The 19,165-nt window shown below is 46.9% G+C and overlaps 1 protein-coding gene across 2 annotated transcripts in view; it reads left to right on the top strand.

Moving 5' to 3' along the window:
- The first annotated feature begins 1,937 nt into the window (after positions 1-1,937).
- Positions 1,938-19,165, top strand: part of SNX29 (sorting nexin 29) — a 682,594-nt gene continuing 665,366 nt past the window's right edge. For both annotated transcript variants that reach the window (XM_088474249.1, XM_088474250.1), the window contains exons 1-2: positions 1,938-2,017; positions 16,238-16,308. In XM_088474249.1, the coding sequence (XP_088330375.1) occupies positions 2,011-2,017; positions 16,238-16,308 (78 nt within the window). In that variant the 5' untranslated portion in view covers positions 1,938-2,010. The remainder of the gene's footprint in view (positions 2,018-16,237; positions 16,309-19,165) is intronic.

The following is a 19,165-nucleotide window of genomic DNA, read 5'->3' on the forward strand; positions in this document are numbered from 1 at the left end:
TGCCTGCTGACATCAGGGTAGTGAGACGACCCGGCGGCCGACAGCATACAGCTGAATGCAGCCATGAATGATATAGCGTGAGATCGTGTGCTATATCATTCACTGTGTACAGCTGACCAACATCTCGTCCCGTCGGTGGTGCCTTCGGCCGAGATACACATCATTCTGATGGGAAGCAGTAAATTTACCAGCATCCGGAATGCCGGACGTCAGAATCCCGACGCTGGAAGCCCGACTCTGTACTAAAGATAGACGTCTAAATACAGACGCTTGTCGTTAGCCAGATGCCAAAATCCCGACATCTGGCATCCCGAACGAAGGTAAGCGGGGACTGTTAGCTGCAGGGAGGGGGGGGGGGGGTTAGTTTTAGGCACCCCCCCGGGGAGGGTTAGGCTAGGGGAAGGGGGGGTTAGGTGCCACTAGGGGTAGGTTAGGCACCCTGCCTGGGAGGGTTAGTTTTAGGGTGTGGGAAGGGGGGGTTAGCCATCACCGGGGGGGAGGTTAGGCACCACTCAGGGGCGTTTCTAGAGAGGAGGGGGCCCGTGTGCAGTGTCCGACACGGGCCCCCTCCTCTCCACCCGGCAGCCAGCAGCGCACTGAGCTGTGCGCGGCCAGCGCCGGAGTTATAGACTCTGGGCACTAGAGTGTGCCCAGAGTTTATAGTATATGCACAGGTCACCGAAAAAATGGCCGTAGCAGCCATTTTCCCTGTACTGCGCATACGATGAGAGAATGGCCGCCGTGGCCATTTTCCAGTCGTTTTACAGCGCCGGACCCCCGCGCCGACGTGGGACTCCGGAGAGGTAAGTATTATTATGGGTGCAGGGTGAGCGGTGCGGGGCCCCCCTGGACCCATGTTCCCCGCACCCATTATAGATACGCCCCTGGCACCACTAAGGGAGGGTTAGGGTTGGGGGGGGGTTTGGGTACTTACAAGCCGCGGCCGGGATACTAACTGTTCGGGCCTCCAGCATCGGTATTTAGTCCGCCGGTAATACATACCGATGTGTACCCGACCTTACATTACACTCCATGTTGTCGACATTAATTGAATTCTGCACCACCTGCTGCTGTCGAAAGTCAGACAATCGGCAAGTTCCCCCTGCAGCCACTCATCATAATGGGGCTGCAAACAAGTCTGTGAGAATGGAGGTACCTTAATTATATGCCGAATGAATTGACCCCTTAGTGACCAGGTAATAGAAAATGATCCAAGTCTAACTAACTTTTCCCACTGACAGCATGAGAATTAGCATGTAACGTCCACTTTTTAAAGCGCCTCTGCGTCCTGTTGTTGCATTGATTCAGTATTTCCTGTTTTGGATTTCTTTCCTGGTCAGACAGAATCACCTTTATAGTTTTCAGATTTTTTTTATTTACTGTAGTTTTTATCAGTTCTCTTTTTAAGAAAATAAAAATGTGCCAAGGAATCTTTTACTGGAAAACCAGGACAAAAACTGGTGGAGACCAGGAAATCTGAACATCTGACAGTGGAAACACTGTGCTCATTGCAGCTTGTTGCGGAAACACATTAACCAATCAGGCCCCGCCCACACAGACACAGCACACCTGGCCAGAGAGGCGATTGGCTAAGCCGTCCCCAGGACAACCCGGGGCTTCCCTGACTGTTGTCACATGGCCGGTGTGTCACGTGACACGCCCAGCTCCATCTCTGTCTGTTATGGAAGGTACTATTCTGTCAGGCGGCGTCACGTTATCTCATGTTCATAGTGTATGCGTTTATTTACATAATTACTTTCACCTTGACAGGGATAGGATTATTCTGTGAGATCACATTAATCTGGTTGGGGAAACAAGTGTTTGAAAAGATCTTACTGTTACTAGTTTAGCAGCTTGTTTGTGTAGAACACCCCTATTTGCAGTTGGACTGTTCTGACGGTGCTGTAACCCTGTGCCTGTGTATGGGGTTTACTATCCGGGGCGGAGTTGTACAGTGGAGTCTCCTATTACTGCTGTTTATTTACCTGCGAGTGTCAGGAGCCGGGGACAATGAGCGGTGAGTAGCAGTGAGTGGGCAGGTAGTAGTAGTAGTCACAGCTGCACAGGCTCCTGTCACCTGGGTGTAGGTGCTGGTGGAACTATGTCACTGTACTGCTGGCAGGTGTTGCTAGGCTGACCAGGCTGGCTGTACCCAGTGTGCTGTCATTGGCCCCCACAGTTTGCTGCTTCCTGGGTTCATGGCACTTGATCAGTATTTAGAGGTTAATGTAGATGATTTCACTGCTGACCCACCAGTCATTCTTGGGGGTTAACTGCCTCCTATATTTCCCAAACTCCTTGTGGAAAATGCTCTGCTCCCGATTTTCACACTTCAATTCCTGATTTAGTTACCTTGGCTGAATGAATTCATGTTGAAAACCCTGTCTCAATATCTAGTTCATTCATCTTATGCAAATTATGGAATAGATTTGGAAGTGTGAAGGCAGAGCTATTTAAGGGGTCCTATTGGGTGAGGGATAAACGCAGGGCCGCAATGGCCATCTGGCACTTCTGGTAAATGCCAGAAGGGCTGATGGGCCGGTCCGGATTGAAACCCTGGGCGAGCAGCTCCACCTCCCAGCGCACTGCTCGGCCGGGATACCGAGTGACGTGGGAAAGTGACGAGGCCATGCCCCCATGCAGCCAAACCAAACCGCCTTCCAACCAGCCAACGTTGCCTTTTGCAAGCGCAGGTACTTATGCCTGGGCTGTTTTGCAGTCCTAGTCCATCACTGGATAAACGTGTCAGGTGTGCCTCTTAAAACAGACACCCATGCAGTAGAAATTTGTCAGGTCGCTTATGCGGCTTGGATTTGCAGGTATGCATGTGGATGGTCCATCACACTTTGAGAAGCGTGGTTGGTTACCCTTGGCTCTCAGGGGCTGCCTCTGCCACATAGAAGTGCATCTTGTAGGTTACAGAGAGCTGGAAAGTTCTGAAGTGCTATAAACATCTCAAAGTCCAACTATGTAAATACCATTAGTTTAGTAAATAAACTTTTCCACTTCTTCCTCCTAAAATATGGGTTGGTTTAGCCCTATTTATGGTGTGTAGAGACTGTCTTTATTGTATAGTAAGCATGTGATAGATTTTATTACATTGCTTGGAGTGTATCTAGAAATGTGGTTCTCTTTTGAAGTCCCTTTACAGCGTGGAAATTGTAGGGTTCCCCTCACACCTCCTGTCATTTTAATTGTCTAGTTTCTGCACAGATTCATAAAGAAGGATAGTGCACCTAGGGCCTAATTCAGAGTTGTACGCAAACCCAATTGACAGGCTGCGGCCGATTGGGGGCGGATCGCGTCAGCAGTGTCCCAGAAAACGGGGCAGTCCTGAGTAAGCTGAAGCCTACTCTGAGTCCGATGATTGATGGTCATGCAGAGTTATCCAAATCTGCGTGCTCGGACATAGCAGCAGATCACAGAAGCCGGCAGAAGGCATATATTTACACAAGACTCCTCCTGCGGCATTAGCATATTTTAGCATCACTGCTGCGTCCACAGATGCAGCAGCAATTCTATAAGCTTACAATTCTGAATAAGTACCCTAATCCATATTTTATTAGATATTCATTCTTTCCATCCAACCCTTCCCCTTGGTATGTGCAAATTGCCTTCCCTTATAGCAGAAGATATGGAATGAGATTGAAATGCCAGCGGCTGTTTAGCTGTTCAAATCCCAACAGCAGATTCCCGACAGGATCAAGATCCCGACAGGGGCAGGTTCCCCCCCCCCCCCAACCCTCCCTCCCTAACCCTAACCCCCCCCTTTGTGCCTAACCCTAACTTACCCCCGGGGGTGCCTAACCCTAGCCCCCGCTTACCGCTCCCTAAACCTAACCCTCCCTGGGGGGGTGCTAACCCTAACCTCTCCTTAGGGATGCCTAACCATAACCTTTCCAGGGGGGTGCCTAACCCTAATCTCCCCCCCCCCCCAAACCTAACCCTGCTAGACTCCCTAATCCTAACCCTCCACCCCGCAGCTAACGCTAAAGGCGCCCCGGACTTACCTTCGTTCGGGATGGCGTTTTTGCAGGAGATTTTCCAATGACCACAAAGCATGCATGCTAACAATTCTTGTCCTACCCTCCTAGGAGTATCTGGGAGACAATGGAGTCAGAGTTGTATGCAAATCAGCTATAATCCTGGCCACAGAAATAAATACGGCTCTACACCTGTATTCAGAGTCGACCTACTCTATATGACCACACTGCCTCCATCCATCCACTGGCGAAAGCAGGCGTCATCATCATTAGCACACATATGCTCCAGCCCTATCCCTGGAGCTGGAGATCTGTCTTACGGATCTGTGCAAAAGCTCACCTCTGAACAGCCCTTGATACCGTTGACATGCCCACAGAACACTTATCCTACTTGCCATCAAGTTAAACCCTCTCAATAGCAGGTTGCATACTGTATATAGATCCTGATGCATACACAGTCTGCTAAAAATCTCAAAAGTTGTTTGCAAACGGACTTCCATATAACTCTAAATCAGGAGCAATGAATGAGAGTAGCCCTGCTATTCTGAAAACCAGTCCCAGGCCAGTCAGTGTGAGGTTGGTGCCTCCTAACAGCCTCTTTGCCTTCTGAGTGGAAACGCATGATACTTAGGGTAATTAGCTTAGTAGACTAGTGTCAGTGGTGCAGTGATTAGGTGCAGAATTAGACTCCACACATGGCATTCCAGTAAAACAAATGAAAGTGGTGCTTTACTTCCAGCATAATCAGGAAACAGAAAATAATAAACGCCTAGCCCTTTCTTAGGGCACTAGCTCACTTCTTAAACCCTCTCTACAGAATCAGCTACTCTGCAGGAAAGTCTCTCACAGTCTCTGAGAGTGGTGGTCTTTCCTGCCATATGCAGGACTGGACACTGGCCTGGTATAGCTTCCTTAGCTTGTTGGCTGCCACCTCTCACAGTCTGGCCTGCTTCCTTGCAGGTACCATAGCTCAGTCCCAGAGTTGGATAGCCTTCCCTGTATGTTACAGGTCTAGGCTCAGACCTCCTGGCCCTCACTGGCTTGCTAGCACAGTGAGCTCTGGGGGTCATTCAGACCCGCTCGCGAGCGCAGGACGCTCGCAAGCGGGTCGATGTTCCCCCACTGCGCATGCACACGACGGAGGGAGCCCCGTCGTGCGCATGCGTGAGCGACGGGCTCTCCATCGCTCTGGGTCTCGCACCAAAGGGGGTGTGCTGTCGATGTTGATTGACAGCATGCCCCCTTTGGTGGGCGTGCCGGGGGCGTGCCTGCCAGACGGAGGCGTTCCCATGGGAACACCTACCGTTTGAAGCCGGCCCCACTGACATCACTAGTGATGTCAGTGGGAGTGATTTTGGCTCTGATAGAGCCAAAATCACTCCAGGGCTTGTGGCAGTGAGACCCTACCGCAGGGTCTCCGTCGCAAGCCCGATGGTCAAGACCATCACGACCATCATCATGGACGCTCGCATATGCTGTGGGTGGTCACCCACAGCTATGCGAGCGGCCAGGAGGCCGCTCCATTTTCATGGAGGAGGGCACTGATTCAGAGCGAGCGCTCTGGTCAGAGCGTTCGGCTCTGAATCAGGCCGTCTGTCTGACTGGTCTGCCTCAGTCCTCCCTGGACTGAGTTCACTCGGCAACCCTTACACTTTTTCCCAGAATCCTTTTCTTCTCTGTATGGGCGGATCTCTCCTGCCCCACACAGAATCTGCTACTCACCAGCGCCACCTCTGGTAATACTGCCACACATGCTGGTGCATATTTCAATCACCCTAAACTGTAGGCACCATGGTAAGTAAAAACGTTGGGACCCTGGAGTATACCCAGTTTAATAAACATAGACACCTGCTGTAGCTTCCCTACCCACTATACAAAAAGGGTAAAAAAAAAAAAAACAAACCCCACACCATTTTCAAATAAACACTTACAGAATAAAACTGATATATAAACTGCTGCTGATTAATTCTTTTAAGTGGGTCTTGTTCTTTCCATGCGGCATGTTTTCTTAAAGCAGCAGCAAGGGGAGTAACTAAATTAGTCAAATTGCATCTCATCTTCAAAGTTTATTTTGTTCTTGTAGTATAAAGCCCCTACAATACTGTAATACCTCACAAACAGGTTTATGCAGCAGTTGGCGTAGAATATCTTTGGTGAATTTACACAGCCAATGCCCAGAACAGCGGGTACACAAGCATGCGTCCATGGAGAGTTACCTGATTTTGCTCCTTGCACCTGTCTGTGCATGGATGGGAAATATAGGGGTGTTCTAATATAAGTCTAATACAGCAAGGGCATATTCGCTCAAATGCTAACAGAATCATACAGTACTGGGTAAAAGCCACATATGTGCCTGGGAAGCTGTATTATTTACGGTAGTCGTGTCCAGATTCTAGCCCTGGATGATGATGATGATGCTTACTTTGTTGACTAGCCTATGCTTTTGTTAGCGTAATGAAACCATTTTTATTAAAGATTCAGTAGAATCAGGTATTGTGCACATTATAAACAAACAGTCTTGCAAATTACAGCATCAGCTTCAAGCAAAAAAAAAAGGGGATCTCTTCTTTCAAACAAAGGTGTCACTTTGTTTCCAGGTGCTGGGCTGGGGTGATATGTTCCCCCCTCCATCCCTGCGCTACAGATTTTTTTCGGTATTGAATAACTTGCCTTCTCTTGACAGCGTCACTGTCCGCAGCAATGACATGTCACCTGCGTCCTCCTCCCCAGCTTTCCACTGGTACAGATTACCAGGGGATTCCTTTTCACTTTATTTTACTGCTTGAGTGCCACTTAAGTCCCACTTGTGCACACTGAAGGGGTTATAGAGCCTTTTTAGCACTGCTTTTCTGTGACAAAGCACATTGTTATATGAATAACTACTGCAGACAGTTACATTTTAACAGTAGTGAGTGTATCATTAAAGGTATGCTCTGTTACTTTGCACTATAGACATTTTGTCCCTCCCACTCTTCTCCCCAGTGGTTTCCTCTTACATTTGTTTTCAGGGACAGTATTGTATTGTGGTGTTACATGGTTTTTGTATAATTGTTTTGTCATAATTTCTAGGTTCTAGTTTCCCCACTGTGACTGGAATATGTAAACTGTTATTATGCGCTGATCCTTATTGCTAACTGTTCTGACACCAGTGCAACAATATAGCTCAACCTGTGTACTAGTCCACTGTTTCATCATAGGAACCCTGCTGTATATTGGATCCTACGGAACCTATGCATTAATCATACTTTAATCCCAAAGACTACTGGATTTACCTCTTGAATACAGATCCTGTATAATCTGGTACTTGTCAGGTATAGGTGAATGTCATAACCGTGATATTGCAAAGGAACACTGCATATTGGCATCACTTTGTTGCAGTTCCATAGGATTTCACAATTTGCAAGTCAGGCAAATTAGACAAAAGGATGCCAGACCATAGGCAAGGCTGACAAAGCTGGTGCTAGACCACAGACAAAGAGCCCCCAGCAACGTAGTACCAGCAGCCAGTGATGGAGAAACACATCAGAGTTGATGTCTGTGTTTGGTTTATTAGGTAGACTTTATTAGGAGCAGGCATGGTGGGGGGCAGATTTTGCTCTAGGGACTATAACTAAACACTGCTGTTTTTGTCATCGTGCAAACACTGCTGTTGTTGTCATCGGTGTATAGTAGTTGTAAGATAAGTAGTTATATCCTACAAATACCCAATGTAATCCAGGAAAGGGTGTGGGATAAAAAAATATATAGGTGGACATAGGGGCATAAGTTCATACCAGGTGCCAAGAGGTGAAATAGGTGGTGGTGCCGCCCCTCCCTGGTGGCTCTGGCTTGCACATGTGCCAATGTCTGACGGTGCATGTACAATAGCACAGTTGAGAATGCAAAGTAGTAATGTGATTGCAATGCTATGACATTACTTCTCAGTGTTTACCTGGTTGGGCTCCTGTTGGAGCCTCTGTCCTGGAAACTCACCATTGGTACATCTGGATAAATAAAAATTCCTTATATTCGCAAATTGCGGCAATAAGGAATCTTTATTTTCGGGGGCTGGCCTATAAGTTTTATTTTACACAATTTGTGCACCACCTTAAAACAGCTACTGCTCTCTTTCTTTTATTATGTAAGATATAAATAATAGATAATAATAATAATAATATAATATAATCTAGCATGATTCCTTCTTCCCTGCAGCTGAACGCTGTGGATGCAAAAGCAGCCAGCCCTGCCAGAGATCCACCAAGTGACTGTAGCAAATCACTTATGAAATGTGCAGAGAGAGATAAGTCATTGCTGTTGTTGCTCAGCACTCCCTTAGTGATCTGCCACTACTCTTTCCTCATTCTTCGGAGCCCCCCTGGCAGCTGGTGCCCGGAGGACAATGCTTCCATTGCCTCCAAGGGTTACGCCATTGGGTAGAGAACTACTTAAAACAAATATGTCAGTAGGGTAAGAAGTCTGACCTGCACTCAATAGGACACTTTCGTAGTAATGCTTTTTTTTTTATAAGGAAGTGAAACATGTAAATTAAAAACATATAAGTAAAACAAATAACTGTCTCTCATATTATTATAATAGTATATTACTATGTGCAGACCGTGGATAATAAATCAATCGCAATACATTACCCAGGAGCGTCACATAAGATGCCCAGCTAGTCGGTTACCTTCCCCACATTAAATGGCACTATTGCCCTCACAGTTTACCAATTAGTGACCCTCCCACACTACTAGCCACTGTCAGTGTTCTACTTAGTATTGCAGCTGTTGTCCTTTTGCCCACCACAGTATAGTAGATAAGGTACCACTTTGTTACTATGAACTATGCGTAGCACAAAAGGTATCTGCATGCGGTGTCCTCCATACGCTATCAGTCAGCTGATACATGGATACCATTTTTCATAGCCACAGCCGTCACTTGGCAGCTTTGGTGGGTTACATAGTGACTTTGTCAATGTGACCTGCTGGTGCTGACTAGACAAAGCAAACGTGGTCCCAATTTTGTAAAATGTAACCCTCAGCCCATATTATGTTTTTTGTTTTTTTTGTAGTTTACTGGTTCTTTTGTTTGAATAAAAGAAATAATTAAAGTATTTGCCTTTTTAGGCTTTGCTGACAATAAATTGTGGGGCTTTCGGCACATTATATAAATGGTGACATTATTATGTAATGGATTATACAGTAAAGCTGGCTACACACCTAGGCAATCGCCGGCCCGTTCTTTCGATTTCGAGACGTTCGTTCGATATCGAAAGAGTGTGTAAGCACGTTCCATCCTGTTTTGTCGGATGAAAACTGGTGGAATCGGAGGATCGCATCTTCTGTGCAGTATAACTTTTCATCTGATTTGCCAGGGCCTGCAAGGCTTGGGTTGCTGGGGTGTGTAGTTCCACAACTCGCTGGAGAGCGTAGTAATACAATAGATAGTGGACACAAGCATACGTCCTTTACCTTATAACCTTTACCCCTCCACCTATACTGCAAGGCTTGGGTTGCTGGGGTGTGTAGTTCCACAACTTGCTGGAGTGTGTAGTAATGCAATTGATAGTGGACACAAGCATACGTCCTTTACCTTATAACCTTTACCCCACCACCTATACTGCAAGGCTTGGCTTGCTGGAGTGTGTAGTTCTACAACTTGTTGGGCTGTGTAGTAATGCAATTGATAGTGGACACAAGCATACGTCCTTTACCTTTTAACCTTTACCCCTCCACCTATACTGCAAGGCTTGGGTTGCTGGGGTGTGTAGTTCCACAACTTGCTGGAGTGTGTAGTAATGCAATTGATAGTGGACACAAGCATACGTCCTTTACCTTATAACCTTTACCCCTCCACCTATACTGCAAGGCTTGGGTTGCTGGGGTGTGTAGTTCCACAACTTGCTGGAGTGTGTAGTAATGCAATTGATAGTGGACACAAGCATACGTCCTTTACCTTATAACCTTTACCCCACCACCTATACTGCAAGGCTTGGCTTGCTGGAGTGTGTAGTTCTACAACTTGTTGGGCTGTGTAGTAATGCAATTGATAGTGGACACAAGCATACGTCCTTTACCTTTTAACCTTTACCCCTCCACCTATACTGCAAGGCTTGGGTTGCTGGGGTGTGTAGTTCCACAACTTGCTGGAGTGTGTAGTAATGCAATTGATAGTGGACACAAGCATACGTCCTTTACCTTATAACCTTTACCCCTCCACCTATACTGCAAGGCTTGGGTTGCTGGGGTGTGTAGTTCCACAACTTGCTGGAGTGTGTAGTAATGCAATTGATAGTGGACACAAGCATACGTCCTTTACCTTATAACCTTTACCCCACCACCTATACTGCAAGGCTTGGCTTGCTGGAGTGTGTAGTTCTACAACTTGTTGGGCTGTGTAGTAATGCAATTGATAGTGGACACAAGCATACGTCCTTTACCTTTTAACCTTTACCCCTCCACCTATACTGCAAGGCTTGGGTTGCTGGGGTGTGTAGTTCTACAACTTGCTGGAGAGCGTAGTAATGCAATTGATAGTGGACACAAGCATACGTCCTTTACCTTATAACCTTTACCCCACCACCTATACTGCAAGGCTTGGGTTGCTGGGGTGTGTAGTTCCACAACTTGCTGGAGAGCGTAGTAATGCAATTGATAGTGGACACAAGCATACGTCCTTTACCTTATAACCTTTACCCCACCACCTATACTGCAAGGCTTGGGTTGCTGGGGTGTGTAGTTCCACAACTTGTTGGGCTGTGTAGTAATGCAATTGATAGTGGACACAAGCATTCGTCCTTTACCTTATAACCTTTACCCCACCACCTATACTGCAAGGCTTGGCTTGCTGGAGTGTGTAGTTCTACAACTTGCTGTGCTGGTAGTGGACACAAGCAAACGTCCTTTACCTTAAAACCTCATAATCTCACCCCCTCCCTGCCCATTATGTTAATTTTAGGTACACCCACTGTGAGCGGAGCCTGCAATCGGGAAAATATGTTCGCTGGTACAATCATTTCCTTGCAATATTTCGGCAGTGCAGGATTGAAGGCCGCACATTGGATTGTATATGTGTGTACACGCGTATCAGGACTGTGATCGGCACTTCCGAACGGGAACGTTGTCGTTCGAACAGTCGCCACGAATATGTGACTGTATAGGTGTGTACCCAGCTTAACATAGCCTTTATATTTATGGTAATTATTAGTGTATAATGTTTCTGATGCCGCCGCAATCAGTATTTAGGGAAAACTAAACATTGAGTTCTGATAACAAGCTCCTATCTGTACCTGTGCTTACAGTGGTGTCATCTTACCTTGTTTTCAGCCAATGGTAAAAAAATAACAAAATGTAGCTGTTGGAGCATTCCCTATTTTGAGATATAATGCTGTATCTAGCCCTAGGAGGCATAATTAGCAAGAAATATAACTGACAAGCATAATCCATAACGAGGTGAGAAGTGTATACAGGGAGAATGTTTGCACCTAAAATGACAGTTATATATATTTATAGCCCATCATTGCCATATGATGGTGAGCTGTTAAAGCCATATTTATTTTCCCACATAATTAAAAGTTACAATAAATAGAAACTACTCATTACCATGTTTTTTGAGGGACTGTATAATACCAGGTGCATCACTCGGCTTCCTGAGGGCTGTCTATTACTTTGCTCTTGCAATGAGAATAAGGGGATGGGAGCAGGTCACGTCTGCTGCAACACAATTTATTTGTATTCATATTAGGGGTGAGCGGGTTCGGATTTCTGAAATCCGAACCCCCCCCCCAGCCCCCCCGATCCGAGTCAGGCTCGACTTTTCCCGCCTGACTCGGATCTGAAATCGAGGCAAAACGTCATCATCCCGCCTTCCGGGTCTTGCGGGTTTTGGATCCTATATAAGGTACCCGCGTCGGCGCCATTTTCTCACTCGGCTGTGGACAGTGAAGAGGGAGGGTGGGAGTTAGGGCTGGCTGGGCTGTGTAGTGTAGTGTAGTGCAGAGTAGTGTTGTGCTGTGCTGTGCTGCGCTGTGCTGCTGTTGTCCATAGGGGCTGTGTCCACTACTTCAAAGTCCATAGGGGCTGGCTGTGTTGTGCTGTGCTGCTGTTGTTAATAGGGGCTGTGTCCACTACTTCAAAGTCCATAGGGGCTGGCTGGACTGTGTTGTGCAGTAAGTTGTCCATAGGGGCTGTGTCCACTCCAAAGTCCTGTGCAGTGTCCCAGTCCTAAAGGGGTGCTGTAGTGTTGTCCAGGGGGTGCTCTGTCCGTCAGGGGTGCTCCCCCCAAGTGCTATAAAAAAAAATATTTTTTCTGTGTTTGTGAATTGTGTGCGCAGTAGCCGCACGTGCATCAACAAAGTAGTGCCAAGCGTGCGCCTGTGTCATAAGTAAAGGGCCGGCTGGCTTGACCGTTAAAGGGTGCTGTAACCCCCAAAGTACACTCCAAACCAAATAAAAAAATATTTTCTGTGTTTGTGAATTGTGTGCACTGTGGCTGCACGTGCATCAACAAAGGAGCAGTGCCAAGCATGCGCCTGTGTCCCATAAGTAAAGAGCCAGCTGGCTCATTTCTTAAAGGGTGGTGTAACCCACAAAGTGCACTACTCTCCAGCAAAAATAAAAAAATATTTTCTGTGTTTGTGTGCGCCTTAGCCGCACGTATATATCAATATAACATAAATGGAGGACCAAACTTTCTCCGATAAAAATAAAATAGGGAAAGATCAAGAACCACTTCCTCCTAGTGCTGTTGCTGCTGCTGCTGCTGCTGGGAGTTGTTCACCATCCCAGAGAGGAAGTAGGAACACCACTACTTTTACTAAACAATTGACCCTCCAACAGTCCCTAGCGATGAGGATGAAGTACGGCAGCAGTCATCCTGAAGCAAAACGTATAACTGAGGCCTTGACTGCTATGTTGGTGTTAGACGTGCGTCCGGTATCCTCCATTAGTGCAGTGGGATTTAGACAATTGATGGAGGTAGTGTGTCCCCGGTTCCAAATCCTGTCTAGATTCCACCTGCATCCTCAAAGCAGCAGCGACAAGCGTGCGTCTGTCTGTTAAAGGGTGGTGTAACCCTCAAAGTGCGCTCCACAAACAATAAAAAAATTCTTCTTTTTTTTTCTCTTTGTGAAATGTGTGGGCTGTAGCCGCACCTGCATCCTTAAAGCAGCAGCGACAAGCATGCGTCTGTCTGTTAAAGGGTGGTGTAACCCTCAAAGTGTGCTCCACAAACAATAAAAATATTCTTCTTTTTTTTTCTGTCTTTGTGAAATGTGTGGGCTGTAGCCGCACCTGCATCCTTAAAGCAGCAGCGACAAGCGTGCGTCTGTCTGTTAAAGGGTGGTGTAACCCTCAAAGTGTGCTCCACAAACAATAAAAATATTCTTCTTTTTTTTTCTGTCTTTGTGAATTGTGTGGGCTGTAGCCGCACTTGCATCCTCAAAGCAGCAGCGACAAGCGTGCTTCTGTCTGTTAAAGGGTGGTGTAACCCTCAAAGTGCTCCAAAAAATAAAAAACAATTTTTTTTATGTGTTTGTGACTTGTGTGCGATGTAGCCGCACGTGCATCCTTAAAGCAGCAGTGACAAGCGTGCGTCTGTCTGTTAAAGGATTACATCGGTGACAGCATCCAAGTAGGCATGTCAGACAGTCCGTACCTGTACTGGCAGGAAAAAGAAGCAATTTGGAGGTCCCTGTACAAACTGGCTCTATTTTATCTGAGTTGCCCCCCCCTCCAGTGTGTACTCCGAAAGAGTGTTTAGTGCAGCCGGGAACCTTGTCAGCGAAAGGCGTAGGAGGTTGCTTCCACAAAATGTGGAGAAGATGATGTTCATAAAATGAATTATCAACTCTTCCAGGGAGACCAGCCTCCAGAATGTACAGAGGGACCTGTGGTTGTGGATTCCAGCAGGGACGAATTAATACTCTGTGAGGATGAGGATGTACACAACACTGAAGAGGGTGAGGAATCGGTGGATGAGGACGACATCTTGCCTCCGTAGAGCCAGTTTGTGCAGGGACAGATTAATTGTCAGCTTGTTTTGTGGGGGCCCAAACGAACCAATCATTTCAGCCACAGTCGTGTGGCAGACCCTGGCGCTGAAATGTTTGGTTTGTTAAAGTGTGCATGTCCTGTTTATACAACATAAGGGTGGGTGGGAGGGCCCAAGGACAATTCCATCTTGCACCTCTTTTTTTTCTTTGAATTATGTACTGTTTGGGGCCTAGTTTTTCAAACTGCCATCCTGTCTGCCACTGCAGTGTCACTCCTAGATGGACCACGTGTTTGTGCCGCCCACTCGTATCTCTTAGCATAGTCATCCAGCTACCTCGGTGCAACCTTTTGGATATAAAAACACTATTGTGAGGTGTGAGGTGTTCAGAATAGACTGGAAATGAGTGTAAATTAAGGTTATTGAGGTTAATAATAGCATAGGAGCAGAAAAACACACAAATTCTGTGATTTTCGCTGTTTTTATGCTTTTTTAAAAAAAAATACAGATCCAAAACACAAAACCCAGAACCCAAAACACGGAAGGGTGGTTTTGGCAAAACCAATCGAGATCCAAAACACGAAGAAAGATCCAGATCCAAAACCAAAACACAAAACACGAAAAGTGGCCGGTGCACACCCCTAATTCATATTATATCGAAAGCCTCATAGATTGCAACAGCTTGGAGTAGATGGAGGTTCTACACATGAGCAGCAGTTTTGCCTACGTGGATACTACCTGGAGGAATAGTAGGGGGATAGTCTACACAAGCTAATGGTTATACGAGTATTTGTAGGATTCTTATGCTTTGGGGAAACCTAAAACTTTTATTCTGAGTTTGCTGACAGGCCAGCCAGACAGTGAAACTGAAGGTACTTCTGTGTAGAAAATGACCGCAGACATCCTGTAAAATGAGGTACTGTCACATTCCACTGGGGAAAACTTTTTACCCTACACGGCCTGCTTACACTCAGGAGCGCCCAGTTTCACATATACACCACATTTTTAATGTCATAGTGTGTACCTAGCTTACACATTTACTATACCCTGAGAAAGATGTGTGCACCCATGTAAAAACATCCTATGCTGCTGCAGAATGTGCAGCCTCCCATATGGTGCCGCTAACATTCCGGATTGTAGAAACCAGGATATATTAAGCCACACTCGTGCTCCACCTAAACAAAATGACTCAATCTGTCTAAAATAAATCCTGGCCAATCCACTCAATTTATAACTATTTAATTTGTTTCCATTTGGCTTGTGGTCACACTGCTTTTAGCTGCCAAAAGCTGTGACTGTGTTATGGACACTGGAACTGTGGACAGCTATGCTAAATGGGATGTAGATGCCGCCGGTCTCCATACCTATAGGGGAATCCCGACAAGGGACTTAAGATAGGCGTCGAAATTCCCGCGCCTGTCTTAAACCCGATGCTGGAACGCCGAAGGATGCCAAGCTGAACGAGGTAAGTCTGAGGCGCCGTTAGCCGCGCGCGGGTAGGGGTGTAAGGGTTAGGTTTAGGAAGCGTAGCAGGGTTAGGTTTTGGGGGGGAGGTGAGGGTTAGGCACCACTGGGGGGGGGGGGGCGGTTAGGTTTAGGCAAGAAGGGGGTAGACTTAGGTTTAGGCACTAACGGGGAGGGTTAGGGTGCTGCTACAATGCTACAATAAGAGAGGGTTAGGGGCAGAAGGGGGGAGGGTAAGTATACTTACCCGACACCTGTCGGGTTACCAACCATCAGGATGCCCGCTGTCAATATTCTGACAGGAGGCATCCTGACAGCCGGCGTTACATACGCATTCCACTCTCTGCTGTCTGTTTTAATAATGATTTGTCTGTAATAGCCTGTATCAGTCCTTCTCACTTAGTTTCCCTCTCGGCTAAAACCAGGCCACTATAATCTTAATTTTGAAAATTACATGCCCTAATTACATTGTACTTCTCCTATGCGTGCACACATAAATAAAGGGTGCTGAGCTGGGCTTTGGCACACTTATTCTTCTGGAGGAAACCACTAAATAGGAACTTTCTTTGCAGCCATAAAGGAAAAGAGTTGCTGACTATAAATCTTTTGCACAGCCAGCATTACAGCATTCCTTGCTGCTATTGAAGTGGAACAAAACTATTTTTTTAGAGTGTGCTTTAGGATACCAGAATGACTGCTCAATATAATGTATCAGACTTTACTGGCTACCACTATTTAAATTGGAACATACACTATGTGCTACCTATTGTTATTCCTCTGTACGGAAATAATACAAGCTCTTAGCTGATTACAATGTGTTCCAGTTTCAGGGTTACAGAACAATGACTTGAAAAGACAGTGTCTCATGGAGCGACTATTGGATGCAGTAAAGCAGGTACTATATGCTTTCTGTTCTTTTGAAAGGTGGCAATATACCAATATACATCAAACATATTTTGAAATCTGTATTCCCTCTGTTCTGTGCAATGCTGTATTTCATTAAATATGCACTTAGTACGGGGCTCGACAAATCCCAGGGGCCAGGTCGCCATGGCTACCAGATTTTGCTGCCTGGCTACTAAATTTTGCAATGAGGGAGGAAGCAGATCTTCATCCGCTCCGGTGAAGATAGTACTGCGGTGTTGAGATCATGCACAGAAGTGCATGTGCCAAGTGTTGCCTGCCGTGCCTCTGTCCGTCCCGGCCTGCACTGACGACTCCTCTCCATCCTGGCCTGCTCTGATCCCTGCTGTCTGTCCCAGTCTATGCTGATCCTCCTGTACGTCCCGGCTGTCTCCTATCTTCGGCTGCATAGAGCTCTCCGGTAGTAGGGTCTATGCATGGCCAGGGATTGCGGAGCAGCTTCAGAGGGCTAGTGGTGTGACCACGAGGGGGGTGGGGGGGTTTGTTGTACCTTCTGGCACCATTAATTTATGTGGAATGTGGTCCTTTATTACTGGAGGGTGGGGGGTGGAGCGGGGTAGCTGTGCAGAGCAGGGGAGGGGCCTCCATTTTTACTGTATCAATTCAACTGTGACCATTTTGTGGACTAGTATTGTGTGTAACAGTTGCATAACACACAGAGCTGTGCTCCTCACTCACTCCCAGTGGGGGCTGGACCGGGGGGCAGGGTGCCATGTGCCCCCCGGGCCGCAGTGTCATGCGGGCCGCGGGCATTCTGTGTCACTGTGACACAGGCTGCACCGCTGACCGGACAGAGTTTGGTCAGCGCTACACAGCACAAACACACAGCCGCCGGAGCCGGCAGCTGTGTGTTTGCTTTAGCAGCTGATGAGAGTCAGACAGACTCTCATCGGCTGCTGCTCCCACTGCCAGAGCCGGACATCTTCCGGCTCCCGCAGTGGGTAATGGGAGTGACGCGTCACTCCCATGACGTGTCACTCCCATAATGCAAAGCGGCGGATGGAGGAGCTGATCTCGGCAGCCGGAGCGGGTGTCAGGTAAGTGTTTTTATATTATGTGTGTCTACTGCGGAAGGTCTGGCACTATAAGACCACTACTGGGGGCACTACAAAGGGGGGACTACTACTACTGGGGGTGCTACAAGGGGGGGACTACTACTACTGGGGGAGCTACAAGGGGGGGACTACTACTACTGGGGGCACTACAAGGGGGGGGACTACTTTTGGGGGCACTACAAGGGGGGGACTACTACTACTGGGGGCACTACAAGGGGGGGACTACCACTACTGGGGGCACTACAAGGGGGGGGGACTACTACTACTGGGGCACTACAATGGGGGGACTACTACTACTGGGGGCACTACAAGGGGGGGACTACTACTGGGGGCACTACAAGGAGGTACTACTACTTGGGGGGACTACTACTAGGGGCACTACAAGGGGACTACTACTAGGGGCATTGCATAGGGGGGAGGGGACTACTACTTGGGGCACTACATAGGGGGGAGGGGACTACCACTGGGGGCACTGCATCGAAGGACCACTGCTGGGGGCTCTATATAAAGGGCAATAGTGGGGGTACTGCATAGGGGGAAGACTACAACTGGGGCCACTATTTAAGGGGCACTGCATAAGGGTTACCACTACTGGGGGCACTATATAAGGGGCTTACTACTGGGGGGCACAAGGGGCACTGCATAGGGGGGATCACTACTGGGGACACTACTCGAGGCCTGCATAAGGGTGTCCTCTCCAGAGGGGGGGGGCGCCGTAGCACGCACGTTCTTTCGGGCACCCTGGCTACACGCTACTCCTCTGCCTGGGCCGCCTGCATGCATTTGCCCCCAGGCTAAAAGTTGCCAGCCAGCCCCTGCTCACTCCTGTCATTTTTTGGAGGCACGATGGTCTGGCTCCGAGATTTTAGAATAATTTGTCAAGTCCTGACTTAGTACACCCATAATCAGAATGATCCGTCACTGTTATTAAGCTAGAAATAGCATCAGATGCTAAGAGAAGGTTGGAGATATACATTGGGGTCGGGATCACACACGCACCTCTCTTCTGGCTCCTATTGTTAGCAATTATATTATTTGTTTATGTCACCAAACATGGAAAACACCCAGCATTCCCGATACAGGAGCCTTGCCTTATGCTAAGCTGTGGGGATCTCATTATAGGTAGAGACTGACCTGGCTGTTTATGGCTGCCATATTCCGTAGCTTAGATTAATATTTATCCATTCTGTATATTTGCAATGTATATTTACAATGTGAAATAAAAAAAAAAATGTTAAATCCGCATATTCGGCACTGTTTTTTTTTTTTATTTGCCACCTTCATCTTTTACTTACATTGAATTCATATTAAACTCAATGCAACACTTTTGAACTGTTGCAAAGCAAGTCTTTACTATCACCTCCCACATAATTATTTTCTTTTGATTATAGCACATTGTAAAGTGGTTAATATACTCCACTTATAAATACAGTTTAAATCTCTGTATTGTTTTTTTTTATGATCAATCAGCAACATAGTTACATGTTTGTAATTAATAAGCCAAACAAAATTTGTCTTATGTATTAAGCCAATGACTATAACTAGGGTTCCCATGCCTGAGACCCCTGCTGTACTCTCCTTTGCCTTGTTCAGCAAAGTACATTTTTTGAGAGATCAACACTCTGGAGAACATTTGAGTAAAGCTGGCCATCCACTATACAATTTTCTGTCAGATATCTGTCCAATCTGGCTGGTTGGAATAAAAACCTGGTAATGTATGGGAGCAACTGACAATCGACTTTCATTTGCTCCCATACATTACCAGGTTTCATT

The sequence above is a fragment of the Taudactylus pleione genome, unplaced genomic scaffold, assembly GCF_031769625.1.
Source record: "Taudactylus pleione unplaced genomic scaffold, aTauple2 ptg000149l, whole genome shotgun sequence".
Classification (NCBI taxonomy): Eukaryota; Metazoa; Chordata; class Amphibia; order Anura; family Myobatrachidae; genus Taudactylus; species Taudactylus pleione.